The 17,350-nt window shown below is 53.4% G+C and overlaps 1 protein-coding gene and 1 long non-coding RNA gene across 7 annotated transcripts in view; both read left to right on the forward strand.

The window, feature by feature from the left end:
- ATXN10 (ataxin 10) overlaps positions 1-17,141 on the forward strand; it is a 168,055-nt gene extending 150,914 nt beyond the window's left edge. For 3 of the 4 annotated variants that reach the window (XM_045062513.1, XM_045062514.1, XM_045062512.1), the window contains 2 exons: positions 15,174-15,382; positions 15,860-17,141. In XM_045062513.1, coding sequence (XP_044918448.1) covers positions 15,174-15,382; positions 15,860-15,862 — 212 coding nt within the window. In that variant the 3' untranslated portion in view covers positions 15,863-17,141. The remainder of the gene's footprint in view (positions 1-15,173; positions 15,383-15,859) is intronic. The other variant, XM_023257622.2, reaches the window with a different exon arrangement.
- LOC111561430 lies at positions 5,038-9,479 on the forward strand. 3 transcript variants are annotated; one of them, XR_006601190.1, is made up of 3 exons: positions 5,041-7,363; positions 7,762-7,837; positions 8,065-9,479. It is a non-coding gene; the product is annotated as an uncharacterized LOC111561430 (long non-coding RNA). The 3 variants fall into 3 exon arrangements; XR_002744062.2 differs by having other exon boundaries at positions 5,038-7,363; positions 7,762-9,479; XR_006601189.1 differs by lacking the exon at positions 7,762-7,837 and having other exon boundaries at positions 5,038-7,363.
- Positions 17,142-17,350: the final 209 nt, after the last annotated feature.

The following is a 17,350-nucleotide window of genomic DNA, read 5'->3' on the forward strand; positions in this document are numbered from 1 at the left end:
TGGCCCGTCACTTCAGCCACCTGGCTTTGCGATGACACAGCATTTTCGCAATTTTACTTCCTGATAGTTCCTATTAATGTTTGAAGTAACACCACGTAAAATGCGTTTGAAACCTGAAACAAAACGTCATGCAGATATCTGTTGCCACCGACTCTTAACCTGAAGGATCCTGCGCCACACTTGTGGCTGATTAGTATCACAGGTGCTGTTATATACTGATACAGACTCACACTGAGGAGTATAACTTCAGGGAAAGAACGTCTCGGGGGATACGTATTAGACATCCTGGCCGAAATAATTTCTCCCGACTGGTCTTCCATGGTCGTGGTGAGCTTGCCAGCCTGAGAAAGTATTTTGAATTCTGAAACTACATGAAAGATTCATTCCTAATGTTACTCTCCTAATGTTGTTTCTCCTGGGTTTTTCTTGGAGCAGTGGTAGCTGACGAGCAAGATGGAGAAGACAGTACAGAGATTCCCTGTGCATTTCCATCCCCACCGGGGTGGGACGTTTGCCGCACGTGGTGAACACCCACTGACCTGTCATTGTCACCCATGGTCCGCACTTCCCAGGAGGATTCGCTCTTGGTGTCGTGTGCGCTGTGAGTTTGGACAAGTGCGTAAGGACGTGCATCCCCCATTGTAGTCGTGGAGGCCTGGGGAGTCCTCTGTCCTCTGCCTGCAAACACAGCTCTTTTTCTGATCTCCGTGGTTAACACCTTGTTTGGAGTGCCGTGCAGATGCCGGGATCACACAGTAGGTGGCCTTCTCAGACTGGCTTCTGTCACTTGGTGCTCCGCATTCCAGTTTGCTCCATGACTTCTCAGTTCTTTTTTAGCGCCGAGCGTCGTGTTGTCTGCATGGACCAGATGCTCGCTTTTCAAAATCACTTCCTGTAACGTTATGTCTACATGGCGGTCACTCTGCACCTGTCCCCCAGCGTCTCTCCGGCATGGAGAAGAGCGTAAAGAGAGCTTTGCTAGTTCTTGACTTTGTGGTTCAGAAAATTGCCATCTCCCGTAGAGATTTGACCATAAAGAAATGTCTGAGGGCCGCCTGGGTGGCTCAGTCAGTTAAGCGTTCAGCTCTTGACTTGGGCTCAGGTCACGATCCCAGGGTCGTGACATTGAGCCCCACGTCGTGCTCCATGCTGAGCGTGAAGCCTGCTTATGATTCTCCCTCTCTCTCCCTCTTTCTCCCTCTCTCCTCCACTCACACACACGTGCTCTCTCTCTCTAAAAAGAAAGGGAGAGGGAGGGAGGGAGGAAGAGAGAGAGAGAGGAAAGAAAAGAAAAGAGAAGTCTGAAACAGCCTAAACTTCACATGCGTGACAGTGTCCAAACACAGCCCCTGGGGGGTTTCAGAAGCCTGTCTCTGCACAGAGCAGTCTGCATCCCCTTTGAAAGCATATTCAGCAAAGTCGACCGGTCACCGGGAGATCCTTCTGTTTATTTATTTTCAAGTAATCTCTCTGCCCGATGTGGGGCTTGGACCCACGACCCGAGATGAGAGCGGTGTGGTCTGCCCCCTGAGCCAGGCAGGCGTCCCACCAGCACATCCTCTTCGTGCTCGGTAGTGCGCCTCCCTTGCGTCCCCAAATGGCATTACTGAGCGACATCACTGGCAGATCGCGCGTGAGCCCCGGGGCACTTGGTGGGCACAGCGGGCCCTGAGGGTGAGGTCTGCCTTCGAAAGAGCTGGCGAGTTTGGACCCCACTGACCACCCACGTGAAACGTACGCAGTCCTAGCACATGGTCTGTGCTTGGTAAGTAGTGGTAGCATTTAACTGGATGTTTGTATTTTGTTACAAAGTTAAGTATTTGCCAGTTTTTCTTTTTTTCTTTTTTTTTGCATTCCTTTTAGTAAAAAGAGCAGTTTGGGGTGTGTTGAGGATGTTACTAAATGACTTTTTACAGTTGATGTACTTAAATGCCATCGCTACACAGACTGCGTATTTTGTAAAACACTTGAGAGAAGTTTGGCATCGAGGGAACGTGTTCCAGGGAACCCTAAAGTCAGGATTTTTGCCCAAAATGACCTCGGTCAGATTTAGCAGTGAGGGAGAAGGGTCTGGGCAGAGCGTGGACGCCCCACGGCCGGTTCAGCACCGTGAGATGGTGACTCCCTGGCTTTCGTGTTTTGGGATCGTCATTCCTGGCAGGAAGTGTTGTACTCTCTGTACCACTTTCTAGAACCAACAGATTTAAACAAACAAACCCTACCGGGTGAGTGAGTGAGTGAGTGAGTCTCTGGAGGAAGGAGGGCCGGCAGCGGCCCCTCGGTGAGTCCCTGTTGACCACGTGAAGGAAGCTGTGGGCTGAGCCTCTGCGCGGAGGCCACTTTCGCGACAAGAGGACCCGCGGGCGGGACGGAGGAGGGCCGCGCCAGCCACCAGCACGCGACCCGAGCCTGCTGGTGTCTCTCCCGACAAACCACGTGGGCCCCGAGGAACTCGGAGGAAACGCCGGGCCTGCCTCACAGGAGTGAGGCGTGGGGGCCGCAGTCGGGAAGGAAGGCCTCCAGATCCTCAGGCTTTCTTATCCTCGTGGGCCACCCCTTCTTCACCTTGGATGCTCGCGCAAATCCAGAAAATAGAGAAAGAAAGCTCACTTCCAGATGTCCCCTTCTCCACGCTCTTCTGTCCTCTGGTCCGAACCTCCCTCCCAGGCAGAGGTGAAGCAGGCTTCGTGGGTTGAGCCCCAGCCGCCCCGGCCGTCCCGGCAGTGGCTGCTGGTTCCTGCGAGCTGCCGGGAAAGGCCGTTTGAGGGGCGGACAGATCTTCTCTTCAGGGTTAACTGAGTGCAACTGGAAGCAGCCCCGTGCTGCGAAAGAGCCTCACGGGTGGACGGAAGCCGGGCCGAAGAGCACAGTTTGACAGCCGGGACCCAACCCTGCCCTTGGGATTTTTCACACGACTGCAACCGGCCTTATTTTTTTACAAGAGATTCTCGTCTTCGTGTTCGGGTAGCGGCCTGATTTTACGTTCTTATGGAAGCTCACAGAATGATGGCCCCGTGCAGATAACAATCTGTGCTTCCCGGTTCGGGGCCGGAACAACCTATAGAAAGCCAACACATTTTCCCAGTTTTTGAGAGAAACCGGGTTATGTCAATCAAAACGACTTCTGTCTTTCTCTCTGAAAGCACTTCGGAGTGTGGGTAGGAAACACCAGGAAATCCTAACGGGTTTTCAGCAAGAAAATGATGTGAGGGTCCCTGGCCTCCTTCTCCCACCTTGCTGCTGTTGCTGCTTTTTTTTTTATATATATTTTTTTAAGGTTTATTCATTTTTCAGAGACAGAGCATGAGCAGGGAGGGGCAGAGAGAGAGGGAGACGCAGAATCGGAAACAGGCTCCAGGCTCCGAGCCGTCAGCACAGAGCCCGACGCGGGGCTCGAACTCACGGACCGCGAGATCGTGACCTGGCTGAGGTCGGACGCTTAACCGACTGCACCACCCAGGCGCCCTGTAACCATCTGTGTTTCTAACAGAACTAGCCTTTTTCACACCAAGCATTAGATTTTACTGAAACCTCATGGCCGCTGTGAGGCAGATCCTGTCATTGTCCCATTTTACAGAAGAAGTTGAGGCAGAAACGGTTGTGACTGGCCACGGCTCCGCACTCCTGAGCAGCACACCTGGCGTTTAGAACCCGCACTTTCTGACTCCAGGGCCCAAGAGCTTCAGGTGGGTGCTGTGATCGTTTGACACACTGGGGCATGGTCTCTCCCCCCCCCCCCCCACCGAATGGATGAAGCAGCCAAGGCAAAGGGTAATGAAGTCCCGGCCTGACAGAGGGGTCGGGGGCTCCACAGCCTGCCCGGGGCCCCGCGCTGTCTCTCACGTGTGCCGGGGGCCGGGCAAGACGCACGGCAGAGTCCCCTCCCGCCGTCCTCACATGTCACCTGACCAGCTCTACCTTGTTGCGGTTGCGTAAACTGGCCCCAAGTCGCGCATCGTATGAAGTGGCCGCGTTGCAATTTGAGCCCAGGTCTGTCCTTTTCCAGGACCTTCCTCTGGCCTCGGTGGACCCCTCCTGGGCCCCGTTCCCACACTTTCCTCTCGAAACCACGCTCCACACAGCTACCCAAGACAGGGTCCTGATTTCTCTACTTCGCTCTTGCCCCAGGTTCTAATTGTACTGGAGTAAAACACAGACTCTTCACCGTATCCCGATTCCCTGCAAGGTCTGCCTTGTTGCTTTCCACTCTCCCGACACAGAGGTGACCCCGGACCTTTCTTCGTGCCTTGGGGCTTGTGCACGGCCCGCAGCCCTCTGCCCCAACACCCCTTTCTTTGTAGCCTGTGGGTCTGAGAGTGGTGGTGCCTCCTCGGAGAGGCCGCCTCCCACTGCCCTTGTCCGGTGAGTCAGTCTCTAGAATGCAGATGCCACAAGGGCGGGGACCTGACCATCCTGGGAACTGTTGTTTTCCCAGCGTGGAGCGTGGTGTCTTCACATTTGCTGACGAGCGACTAGATCATGGCTGACTTCTTCAGACAGCCGGGTGTGTGATCAGCCGTTTGCATCTTTGTTTGGATCTAAATCCCGTGCTAATTCCAGTATAATGCTCAAGGAGCAGATTGTTTGCAGAGAGGAGGAAAAACACGTTAGAGTATTAGATTTCTATAACGGAATGAGATTTTTCTCCCCAGAGTGAGGCGGCCGGTACTTTAGAAGTCGTAAGAGAGACATATGTCAGGGAAGAACCTTAGAACTTAATGTCACCACCACAGCCAGCTTGGCCTTCATATAAATAGCCCAGCGGGCCCGTGGTACTTATTTCCAGTTAACGTGGAAGGCAGTTGCACGTGGTAAATTTCTGCCGAGTGGTCTTCCCTTTAAAACGGACACGGCCGAGGGGCGCCTGGGTGGCGCAGTCGGTTAAGCGTCCGACTTCAGCCAGGTCACGATCTCGCGGTCTGTGAGTTCGAGCCCCGCGTCGGGCTCTGGGCTGATGGCTCGGAGCCTGGAGCCTGTTTCTGATTCTGTGTCTTCCTCTCTCTCTGCCCCACCCCCGTTCATGCTCTGTCTCTCTCTGTCCCAAAAAATAAACATTGAAAAAAAAAAAAAAATTTAAAAAAAAAAATAAAAAAAAAAAAAAATAAAACGGACACGGCCGAGCTCCTCCCGTAACCAGGATGAGTGGGCTCCCGGGTCTGTGCTCTGTCCTTCGTTCCCCTGCTATTGAGAGAAGTGGAAGCCGACAGCACAGGATGAGAAACACCACCGCTCACGGGCTCGCTCACTGGCTCGCTTCGGGGCGGAGGAGTGTGGGCGGGAAACGGACGCGTCTGCGGGCCCACCCCTCTTGACCGCTGACTTTCTGGGAGCTGGGGGGGTCGGGAGGGGTGGGGGGAGACAAGCCAGCACGGTGACCCGTGGAGCGGACCGTCCCGGGCGACCAGTGACAGTGATAACGTGTTCAGGCCCCTGGCACGTGCGGTTTGTGAACACACCCTCTGGGGCACCTGCTGCGTCTCGTCTAGTCTGAAATCTGCCAGAACCCCCACACTTGGTTTGTCTGTCATTGAAACAGAAGCCTTGCTCTCTTAGAAGTATTTCTGACCCTTAGCTGCGCTGTGTAAACTTCGGACTTCATTAGCGCTAGACTGACACTCATTTTCTGTGATTTAGTTGAGACTACTCACTTCTTCTACTCCAAATACTAATTTCATTTTGAACTGTTTTTTCTTGATGTTTATTTCTTTATTTGGGGAGAGAGACCGCGCGTGCATGTGTGCAGGGGAGGGGCAGAGAGAGAGAGAGAGAGAATCCCGCACAGGCTCTGTGTCAGCACATAGCCCAACGTGGGGCTCGATCTCGTCAACTGTGAGGTCACGACCTGAGCCGAAACCAAGAGTCAGACACGCGACCGACCAAGCCGCTGGCGCTCCTTGAACTGTCCGTTAGCTAGTTCCAGGGGTGCTTCGCAGGGGTAGTCACTCTAATCTCTGCAAGCTTATTTTGTCCTTCGGGATGCTTTGAAGAGAAAGGGACCTTACTTCAAGCATCATCAGACCCACCGTCCCTTTAACTGACTTGGAGGCAGAGGTAGGAGGCTTGCGGTTAGACTGAGCCACAGGAAGAACCGCTCTGTCCGCCTCCTGCCCCCCGCCGCCCCCACTTCCCTCCTCGTCGGCCACGCTCCCGGACAAGTGCTCGGAAGTAGGTGGCGTGGTGGTCGCGAGGGTGGGTGCCGAGCCCGCCTCCCACCCTGGCTCAGCCGCCTGAGGGTGCGTGACCTCGGACCAGCGTGAGCCCCGGCGTCTTGTGTCGTCGTCCGTAAAAGGAGGGTGACGGTACCTGCTGCAGAGTGCATCCTGAGGACGGAATGCTTCCTCTGGGTCCTGGAACAGCCCCGACGTGTCCCGGGCGTGTCACAGCCGCCGCCGTCACGTTCATTGCGCTTGCTCTTACTGTTTCGTGCAGATACGCGGACGGTCTTGGTTCCTGTGAGAGGCGCTGGAATCGGTTCCTCTCGCAAAGCCTTGCTTACCGCGGAGTCTCTGCTGCTCACCCGACGATTCCTTTATCCCAGAGAGCACACGGTACTTTACGGACGTCCTCTTGCCTGGCAGACGGGGCCTGGAGCCTCCTGGGGGTCTCTGCTGTGCGACCACGGGCTTCTGCTCATGATTGCTCCATCCTCGGGGGCCGGGCCATCTCAGGTGGCTCCACGCGGTCTCCGGCCGCGGCCCCGAGCGGGGATCGCAGCACCAGGGCGGCACGGTGTCTTTAGGAGTTTGTCGTCTCCAGAGTTCATCTCCCCGACGAACGCTCCCCTGCAGCGTGAGGGCTGACTACGTGTGGGGCTGGGCCCCCGCGCGCGTGTATTCGGTAACCTCTCACTCACGGCCCACCTGCCCCGGAAGAGCTTCGAAGTAGGTAGAAGACGGGCAGGGGGCATTCGTCCCGCGGACGCTGAAAGCGTCTCTCCTTCCGCGCGCCGGGAGCTGCGGGGACGAAGCGGGTGGTCCCGGCGCGCAGGTGATCACCCGTTCTGTGGGAGGGGTCCGGTTCACTCCGTGACCGCAGCCTGAGAAGGGGCGCGGGAGGGGGGCCCGGGGAGGGGGCACGCAGCGTGATGGGCCCTGGGGGTTCTTCCTGCGCCGCTTACCGAGTGCGTGCTGCGTGCCCGCCACGTGCCAGGCGCCGCTGAGATGGGACACGCAGGGGCTCGCCCGGCGTCTCGGAGGTGACTCTGGAGTGCGGCCCCAGATGCACATGGAACCGCTTCATGGCCCCAGAAGCCTTTAGTGTGGTTTCAGTTAGAAGTGGTGGTGGCCGTTTCTGATCCCGAGACCTGTCGTGGGATGTGGACGCCTCGCTCTGACCGCCCCGTGCCACACTGCGCTTTCAAGTGGTGAGTCAAGTGATTCCAGACTGTGTCATGCACGAAATTGGTCGCGGTGCCCTCGGAGCCTTTACCTCCAAAACCCCGCGGCTGTGAGCTACCCACGCAGCCCTCACTCGGCCGCAGGAGCTTCTGGGGTGGGGAGCGGGTGTGGTGACAGAGAGCAGGGGCCTCCTCCTCCCGTCACTTGGCCGGTGTCACTTTGCTCATCTTGGAGGCTTGGGCTTTGTACGTGTGGGATTTGTCAAGGACCAAGCCCTCCTAACCCAGCTGGTGTGGAGGGGGTGGGGGGCAAGAGACAGACCGCGTCCGCACGCGTGTGACGGCGCTGGGGACGCGGAGCCACCTGAGGTGGGGGGAGAGGAGCAGAGGCCCGTGAGGTGCTGAGTGTCGGGTCTCCCCCGTAGAGGCTCCACTTGCGGAAAGTAAATCGTGCCTACCAAGGACAGAGAATGCACCCTTTGTTCCAGAATCACCTAGAAGGTGCTGATCGGGGTTCAGCCCAGGAAGAAAGTGTCTGACACAGCTCTGTCAGAATTGGGCGGTTTGTGTTCTTGGGCCTTGTGGCTCTTCCTGTGACGTCCTAGTCCCCTGGGGATTCAGAGGCCAGGAAACGGCCCCTGCCTGCAGAGGGGGTGGTTCCGGGATGACTCCTTCCTGCCCCTTCTTGGAGCTCGTGCTAAACACAAGTATTATTTCATATTCTCCAGATGTGGCCTGTAATCTACCAATCTGGCAGCTGTCCCCCCGCCCCCACCAGCCGGGTCAGTCTTCCCGTGACCACGCTCAGGATTCACAATTAGCCAGTAATTGGTAAATGAGCGAGGACGCACGCGTTCCTTTGTCGGTGCCGCCGGGACACAACACGCGGCAGAGCCTTGAACGCCTCGGATCCGCACGGCGCTGGAGCGCCTGAACCACAGATGTTCCCTCATATGAAAATACAGAAGTGCGGAGGGAAATCAGACACCAGATAGGCCGACAATTTGGAGGAGGAGGAGGGAGCCAGATGGGCGGTTTGTGGCGGTTATTGGGCACACTCAGGCTTCCAGCGCCAGGCGGGGAGACCCCGGATAGAATCCGCACCGCAGAAACTTCTGCTTTAATTTCCTGACGGAGAAGAGCGTGGGGTTAGCCGGATGACATAATGAGAGTGAAGAGCAGAAGGTAATTATGGTAGATGAAGGCAGAAGGAAAGGGAAGTATGTTGGCCCTTGGAGGTCGAGTCAGTCCGTGCAGGAAAAGCATGTGCTGCCCCGGGAAGGGAAGGAACGGTGGCCGTGTTTTGCAGGTGTGTCCTGACCGCCGGCCCTCGTCTGTCCGCAGCTGGGTGCCCCTCACCCTCCAGAAACCCCTGAATCGTGAGCTCTTCCTCCTTCACCACCTCCACTCAGACGTCCTCTGTGGTTTGGACAAGGTCCTCGTCCTCCGGCAGAGGCCTTGGGGGAGCCCGGGGATCCCGGGGCAGCAGTTTGAGAGACGCCACTTTTCTCCCCTCAGAAAGTCAGTACGTGAAGAGCAGGGCTGAGGTTGGTGAGGACCTGGGAAGCGGGGCCCCCCAGAACACCCCCCGACACGGGCAGGTTCTCCGACTTGTGTGGCTAGGAGGAAGGCGGAAGTAAGTCATTGCCGCGGGAAGAGAAGCCGCCCTTTCGACGCCTGCTCGTCCTTTGCCTGACAGCATCGGCATATTTCGAAGTGTTTTGTCTTTTAGCAAGGGAAAGCGTTTTCAGAAGCATTTTAAACTGAGCTACTTCTTGGCACTCTGAAAAATTCTTCAGTTTTACCACTTCCGCGAAGATACTAGTTTAGATACGGAAGTCGTTTGAGAGCATCCTGATCTTTAGCAGAACCGTAGCTTCGTATTACAAAAACCTTAATATTATAACGTGGCAGGTAATTACACGGTTTTTGTGAAACCCGAAAACCTGACCAAGTAGGTTCGCCTCATATCGAACATCCTGTTCTCACACCAACTTGTAAAAGGTTTTTATGCTCTGTGCCCTGCGAAATAGCTGACTTTGTTAGGCAGTACGTAAGTCCCATGCCATCAATGGGCTTGTTGTCTAAAAATAATTTTTCGAAATGTATCCCGAAAGCAAAAATTAAATGTAGATCCTATGTATATAGTACCTACATTTGTTATATACGTATTGTATATGTTAAGATGTTAAATATAGATGTATGCTGTGCATGTACAGGTTTATAACATATAAAATATCATAGATATTACATAGATAGTATGTATACACACATTATCAAAATCTTTTAACATAAGCTAAATTGTTTTGATTTAGATAATGTGAGTTTTTCTTTTTTTTTTTACATTTGTTTATTTTTGAGAGAGAGAGACACACACACACCAAGAGTGTGAGAGGGGGAGGGGCAGAGAGAGAGGAAGACACAGAATCCGAAGCCGGCTCCAGGCTCTGAGCTGTCAGCACAGAGCCCGATGTGGGGCTCGAACCCATGAACCGTGAGATCATGACCTGAGCTGAAGTCAGCCGCTTAACTGACTGAGCCACCCAGGCGCCCTACTAATGTAAGTCTTTCAATGCCAGGACTTTAAAAAGCTCATTTATTCACTCAACAAGTATTTATTGGTGCCTTCCGTGTTCTAGGCCAGAGGTAGGCAAACCTTTTCTGTAAAGGTTCAAATTTAGTAAATATTTTTGGCTTTGCTAGCCAGACGGTCTCTGCCACACCTCCACAGCTCAGCCGTTGGAACATGAAAGCACCCATAGTCAGTAGGTCAGTGAATGGGCATGAATAAACCTCCAGTAAAACTTCGTTGGTTATGGGTGCTGAAATTTGAGCTTCAAGTAATTTCCGTGTGTCACCAGTTAGTAGTAGCTTTTGATTTCTTTCCCCCAATGATTTAAAAATATAAAAACTATTGTCAGCTTGCATCCGTACAAAAACACAGGCCCTAATTTGCTGACCACCGTCCTCAGCATCCTTCCGGCCACAGAGCTGGAGTGGTGACCGGAACGGAGCCCCTGTCCTCCCGGGCCCTGCGTTTGGGTACACAGGTGTCTGATTCTGAGAACTGAACGGATGTTGCCCTTCTTGGATGGAACCTTTCTCATCGGACACTTCCAACTGCAGTGTTTTAATTCTCTGCCTTTAAAGTGAATTTGGCACATCAGTCTGCTGGTTCGTCACATCCGTGTTGGGAGGTTTTCTAGATCGCACTGTCTCCCGGCCTACATTTTTGTGCCTCGCGAACACCTCATCACCCGACTTGTCCAAGGCCGCGGGGCTCGGTGTTGAGCTGGGTCTTTCTGAAGCCCGGGGCTGCGGCTCTGGGCCCGAGAGGAGCCTCCTTCCCAAGCACGGCAGTTCTGGGGTGCTCATTGCCACTGTCCCCTTTGTGCCTGTGTCCAGACCCCAGAGTGCCCTGTTGAGGAGCCGGCCAGCCCTGTGCAGTCCTCACTCGAGTGCTGATCGCAAGGCTCTTTCAGGGCAGTCTTGTCGCGCACAGGCTCACGCCTTGTATTTGCAGTAGCTATGGAAACTTTAGAAGCTGTCTCTCTAAAGCCAGGCGCACAATAAAGCACTTCACGTGTTGGTTGGATTAGACTTTAGAAGATGTTTAATTTTCTCCCCCCGCTCTTTCTCTCTGTCTGTCTCTTTAGAGAGGGAACAAGAGGGCAATGTGAATATTAACTGGGACTCCCTTTAATCTCCCTAGCGACCCTTCGGGCTGTCTAGGGCTGCGCAGGCTGCCCAGGGCTCCGGGCTTTCACAGCCGCTAACGAGGAGAGCCATGCATATTCATGAGCCAGGCTCGTGTGCGTGAGATGCCGCTTGTAAGGGCTTGTTTCGGTGTTTTCTCTTTTCAACTCAAATTTTGTGAAAGAAACGACCGCTAAATTTGGTTTTTTAATGATGATTAAGTCAGAGCCCCTAGACAGTAGTGCTAAAGCGTTCTCCCTGGAAATAGGGACAAAGGAGAGCATGTCTGTGTGGCATTTAATTTATAGATGGGACAACACAGACCCCGAGTGTGGGTGCTCACCGAGGGTGGAGTAGCAGAGCAGGCCTTTCCTCTTTGCTCAGGGCACCGTGTTCGAAGTTCACGAAATCCTCCTTCAGGAGGAAATACGATTTCACATTGACGAGAATGGGAAACATACATTTATGTGAAAAGTCGGGGCTGGGGGGTTGCCGTTCGGTTCTTTCCGATCTTCAGGGTGTGCAAAGGAGCGGACTCCAGCGTGTGGCCCTACCTCTGCCGACCCCCCACTCCGTCCACACACATCTTCTTGCCTCCTGAACACCAGTTGCAGAAAAAGACAGGCGTGCCTTTTCTGCTTTGGGCTTTACTGCTTCTTATATTAGGTTGTCCGCTGCGTGGCTGTGCCGCGAATCTGTCCCTCGAGAAGTTCACAGCGGCTGCGTTGTGCTCCCGGAGTCGTGCTGGCCCAGCCGGGAGCAGCGCCCCTGCCCGGTCTGACCGCCGGGAATCTTCACCCCTCTCCTTCTCTGGGCTCCTCTTTTGCTACGTGCAGAATGGGGGGCACGTGGGTTTTTCGTTTCCAAGCGCTTCCAGGGTGAAGTGCCACTAAGCTGCCGTGGCACCGCTTCCACAAGGCGCGTTGGTTGCCCCGCCACGACGCACGTGATTGAGATCTGCCCTCTCATCTGCCCACGTGGGAATCCTCCCGGTGTCTCTTGTCCCATCCCCTGTATCGACACCACGCACGCAGCTTCCTCGCCTGGGTTGCATTTGTAGTGGGTTTCTTTCATCTGATCTTTCCGCCGTGCAAAGCCCTGAGTCAGCAAACCACACCAAGAGCCAGAAGGCAAAGCACAGCCTGTGTGGGTCACTGCTGTGCCACCGCGGCCCCACCCACGTGGCGGGTGGGAGCTAGCACGCCTTGTTCAGAGGTCCCACAGACCTCTCCCGACACTGTGCTTGGAGCAGAGGCGGATCGCACTTGCCCCCGAGGAGTTCGCAGGGCGTCTGGGTGGACAGGTAGAAACAGACAGTCATGGCTTCCAAAGTCCGCAACTCACTTTGTGCCTGGAGCCAGACTGGAGGCGTAGACGTGAATCTGGTGCGGCTCCTGCCCTCGAACGTCACAGTCAGGTGGGCGTGGTGCACCTGGAAGAGCCGCCGGAGACACGCAGTGAGCGCGCCTGACTCACGGCGCTCAGAGGCAGCCCGGGACGCGAAGGGCGCCCGGCAAGAAGGGTGCGCAGCGACCACGGCGGGGGGGGGGGGGGGGGGGGGGGTTGGGCGTTTCCCCGTCACACGCACTTGGATCCCTGAAGCTCTGGACGATGGTTCTTTGCTGCAGAGACGCTCCGCCTTTCACCTGGCAGTGTCCGGGCTGCATGGGGTCCCTCCATTGCCGAGCCAGCGCCCCACCTCCCGCCCCCGTCTGTAGGAGCTCTCAGTGAGACTTCGGTTTTCCTGCGTTCGGTTCTGTCGCAGTGAATTAACTAACAGGAAGCTTTCGAAAGAAGTACTCCACTCCTATCACGTAGCGCTCAGGACGTACACACACGAACCAAAATTCTTCGAGCGTACGTATTTATTTTCTTGCCCGAATTTACCCTTCTGTTGCTTGCTCCTTCAATCTGATCTCTTGATCACTGCCCCCCCCTCCCCCGTTTGGTACAAAAAGTGAGGAGTTTGTAGAACGAGGTCATTCTGGATGAGAAAGTACTTGCGGCAAACAATTCATTGCTCAGAAATTCACTAACGCATCACAAGTTTTGTCACCCAGGATTCTCATTTTTATTCTTCATGCTGGCGCAGAGTGGGGGGGGGGGGGGGTTGGTGATTGTGGAAAAGGGGCGGAAATTCTAATTTAGGCCTTTATGCATCTGGATGTTTGTACAGACTCGATCTCCAGAAAGGAAATACAGCCCTGTAAAGGGCCTGGGCTTTGTCATCCAAGGATGACCGATAAGTGGCAAAAGGGCATTCTGCCACCAAAGGGGGACAACTAATTCTAGAATCAGCATCAGCCGGGTGTCCACAATTCCTGTTCTGTGCCGTCTGGAACAGGTTAGTCATTTATACTCACAAGTGGTTTTGATGATAAACCTCCAGAGGCGAGCAGACGTCTGCTCAGCCTCGGCACTGCCCGAGGCCGCCTCCGGGAGAGGTGGGCCGGTGTGGACTGTGAGCAGGGGAGCGCAGAGGCCATGAGGAACTCCAAGACCTTGTCAGGATTGCGAGCCAGCGTGGGTGTGTCAGAGGGACGGGGACGGGGACGGAGCAACCCTTTAACCCCAAGAAGACACGTCCTGAACATAAAACTGCCACGTTTTCCATGCCTCGGTTTGTCTGACTTTGGTGGACAAGCCTATTTTTTACCATTTTGCTTTGAGCTTTTTTTTAATGTTTATTTTTGAGAGAGAGAGACAGAGCAGAGCACAAGCAGGGGAGGGGCAGAGAGAAAGAGAAGGAGACACAGAATCCGAAGCGGGCTCCAGGCTCTGAGCCGTCAGCACAGAGCCCAATGCGGGGCTCAAACCCCGGAACCGCGAGGTCATGACTTGAGCTGAAGTCGGACGTTTACCCGACTGAGCCACCCTGATGCCCCTACTTTAGCTTATCGAACTAGGGAAACCATTTGATTCACTTTCTTTCCCAAACACTACAAGAAAGAGCCTTTATACATATTGAAGCCTTTCTCTGTGGCTTCCTGTGTCCAGTTGAGGGAGCTAGAAGTGTCTGAGCACCGGCCTCACCACTATGCTGGGAGCTGGGACAGGGTCAGAAGTGTTGACCCTTCAGACCGGAGAGCCTGATACAATTTGAGGGCACGGATGCCCCCATTCTGACACCAGAAATGCCTGCACAGGAAACATCTGGCGATCGGGGAAAGGGTTTGTTTTTCTTGCCAGCTTCCATCCGATGGTGGGCAGGGAGGCCTTTCTTTATTGGAGAAAGCATCTGCCCCACCCCAGGTGTTTGATGTTCCCTCCGGAACCACAGAAGGTGCCAGGCCCACCGTGTTGCGACACCTCTGACGCATCCCTGGACCCAGCGCCGAATGCTGGTTGGTACCCGAGGCAACTTCTATAGTTTTTTTGTAGAACAACATACAGCAGCAACTTAATGCTTCCCTGAGATTTTCACAGCTCTTGGTCACTAACAGACCTCAGTAAATGCAGTGATTCTGTCGTCTTCATAGGCTCTCTTCTGTCTGCTGCGAAGGCTGCTGTGCAGGACACGCAAAATTAGGGCTGGGGCCCAGCAAGGCCGAGGGGATGAGATGCTTTCTTGAGAGCACGAGTATTCAAACTAAATACAGCAAACCCTTCAAAGGCCTTCTGGCTTCATCTTTCACATGCGGCGGAATGAGGGAAGTTCCGTGGTGACTCCTAGGGAACAATTCTTATTTATAACTGAGCTTGCTCTAAACAAGACGAGTCCTCTCGCCTGCTTCTAACTTGGCATCTTTGTGACTAATGCTGTAGTGTTCTTATTCTTTCCCTGGTGGCTCCGTAACATTATCCAACGTGTGTGTGTGTGTGTGTGTGTGTGTGTGTGTGTGTGTGTGTGTGATCATAGACCTCAGACGTGGCTACTCCCAGCTTTTGCTTGCTTGCTCGTTCATTCAACGGGTCTTGGTTAAGTAAGTACGTCTGTGTGCCCGTTGTTGGATATCACACACACGCACACGCACGTGGGACATACCTGTACGATTCCTGTGTCACGTCTGTTCAATCAGTTCCCCCTCTGGGTTGCTCGTGACACATGGTCAGGAGGAGCTCGTTCGCCAGTGCCGGGTTCGTCCCCCTCCTTTCCAGTAGTGCTCGTGTGGACTCCTGAACCGGGAAAATGTGTTGGCAGATTCCTTCACCCCACTTCCAGTCCTGACCCAGTGGGTGGTGTATGCCATCCGAAACCTTACAGAAGACAACAGTCAGAACCAAGACTTGATCGCGAAGATGGAACAGCAGGGGCTGGCCGACGCCTCCCTGCTCAAAAAGATGGGTTTGGAAGTTGAAAAGAGGGGTGACAGGCTGATTCTGAAATCCACCAGTGGCACACCTCCGCTGGTGAGTATGCCGGGGGAGCAGCCCCCACCCCCTGTTCCCTTGCCCACGGGCAGAGCTTCTTCCCCAGAACCCGGATGGGAGCGTGTTGCCTTCTCAGATGGCCAAGAAAGCCCTCAGTTTAATCGCAAATAACATTTTGGTCAAGCTTTAAGCTGCCATTTTCTTGAAAATGAGAAGTTCCGACTCGTCTTGGGGGGAGATACACAAAAAGCATGTCAAAATTTCTCTGCGGTCTAAAAGTTTCTGACGGCAATTGGGTTTTCCTGACGAGGCAGCCGATGCAGGTAAGCCCCCTTTGTCTTGTGGAATGGGTTGTTTCAGGTCCCTCCCTCAGCTGTGTGCGTGCCTGCGTGTGTGCGTGCGTGTGTGCGTGTGTGTGTGTGTGTGTGTGTGTGTGTGTGTGTGTGTTTTCCCTTGGGTGATTCTTATAACTAGATCCGTTATATCTGCAATTTTGTTTTCTTTTTTTTCTCTTAGTGAACGAACTCTCCATTGAAGCATCTGAATTTTGGGAATCTGTTTCACGGACTTTCCATCTTCTGCAGTATATAACATTGCAAGTGTTTGAAGATTTGTTAAGTACAAATTCAGGCATCCATGAATCTTAGGTAATAGAGTTAGATGTGTATGAGCTCGAAAGTGAAAGTAACTTGAGTATCTTGTGGTCTCTTTGCTTTAGAAACGTAACCGTTCGGTTTCCTTTGTCCCCGTGGATACAGTGTGCATTGAAGTCATATACTGTACTTACTGTGGCGGCAGATAATAAATTCTTTTCCTGGAGGGCGTATCCCTTATTCGGCAAAGACTGGGGCATTTGCTCGGATTCCGTTTGTTCCTTCAGATGGCGGGTCGGCCTGATTACTTTTCTTCCCTGCTCGTTGGGTTTTCTGAACTCTGGCAGGCAGTTGAAGTAGGTTTCTCACTGTGATTAATTCTAGCAATCTCTTTTCACCCTTTCTGCCTTTCCAAAACATTGACAAGACTCATTTCCAGCTAATTAATTCGAGAGATGCTGAAGAATAGAGAAGCTCCCTCTTCATTTTAGGGACTGGGCTGTGCTGTCACTGAGCCCAGCCCTTTGGAACGTTGTGGGGACGATACAGGGAGTGAGTGGAGAGAGCGTGAGGGCCATTAACTCTTCTCTTTCCAAATCCCCCGGGGAGCTAGACCTCCAGACCCGTTGTTCTCACAGGCGCATGCCTGCCTCTTACCCACTTTCATGCCTCCTCCGTGAAGGGCACTCTGTGCCTAGGACCACAGGATCAAGGGACGTCCACGTCTCTCAGTTTCAAAGGCACTGTCTCCTAAAGCCACTCCACGTTTCAGCCACGGCTCCACTTTCCGGAGTTGCAAAAGTAGTTTTGGGGACCAGGAGTTAGCTTGACCTACATCTGTCTATTTCTGTCCTTTTCTGTCTATACACGTACTCCTGTTAGAGGTGGAGCTGGGTTAAACGAGCACTGAAATCTTTGAGGCCGCCCAGAGCATTGATGTAACCAGCAGAGAGCTCTAGAGGGAGGTCACGTACGAATGCATGAAACGTTCTTGAACAGCCGTGTTACTAAACTGTCTAGATTTTGCACAGTCCCTGTTGAATCTTCCAAAATAAAAACAACGAAGACCCAGCCAGAAGTTTTACAGAAATACCGATTGTTCTAGAATAAAGTGCTTCTAAGTTTTTTTGTAGCCATACGTAAATTGCTCTGTACAAACAGCTTAAGCATGTTCAGAATGAAATAAAAGTTGTCCCACGTGCTAATGTACTCTCGATTTCTGAAGCGACGTCAACTTCCAGAATTGTGGTAATCTGTAACGGTTTTTTCTCTCATTTATGACATTCCATCAGTAAAGAAGCCTTTTTTCAAAATTTAAAATGCACAAAGAAGTCATTCTTTTCTGGGACACAAAGAGTTAACATCCTGTTCTCAAATAGAGGCCCTCCAAAGGAAAAAAAAAAAAAAAAAAACA

Source organism: Felis catus, chromosome B4 (assembly GCF_018350175.1).
Source record: "Felis catus isolate Fca126 chromosome B4, F.catus_Fca126_mat1.0, whole genome shotgun sequence".
In the NCBI taxonomy this organism is placed as follows: Eukaryota; Metazoa; Chordata; class Mammalia; order Carnivora; family Felidae; genus Felis; species Felis catus.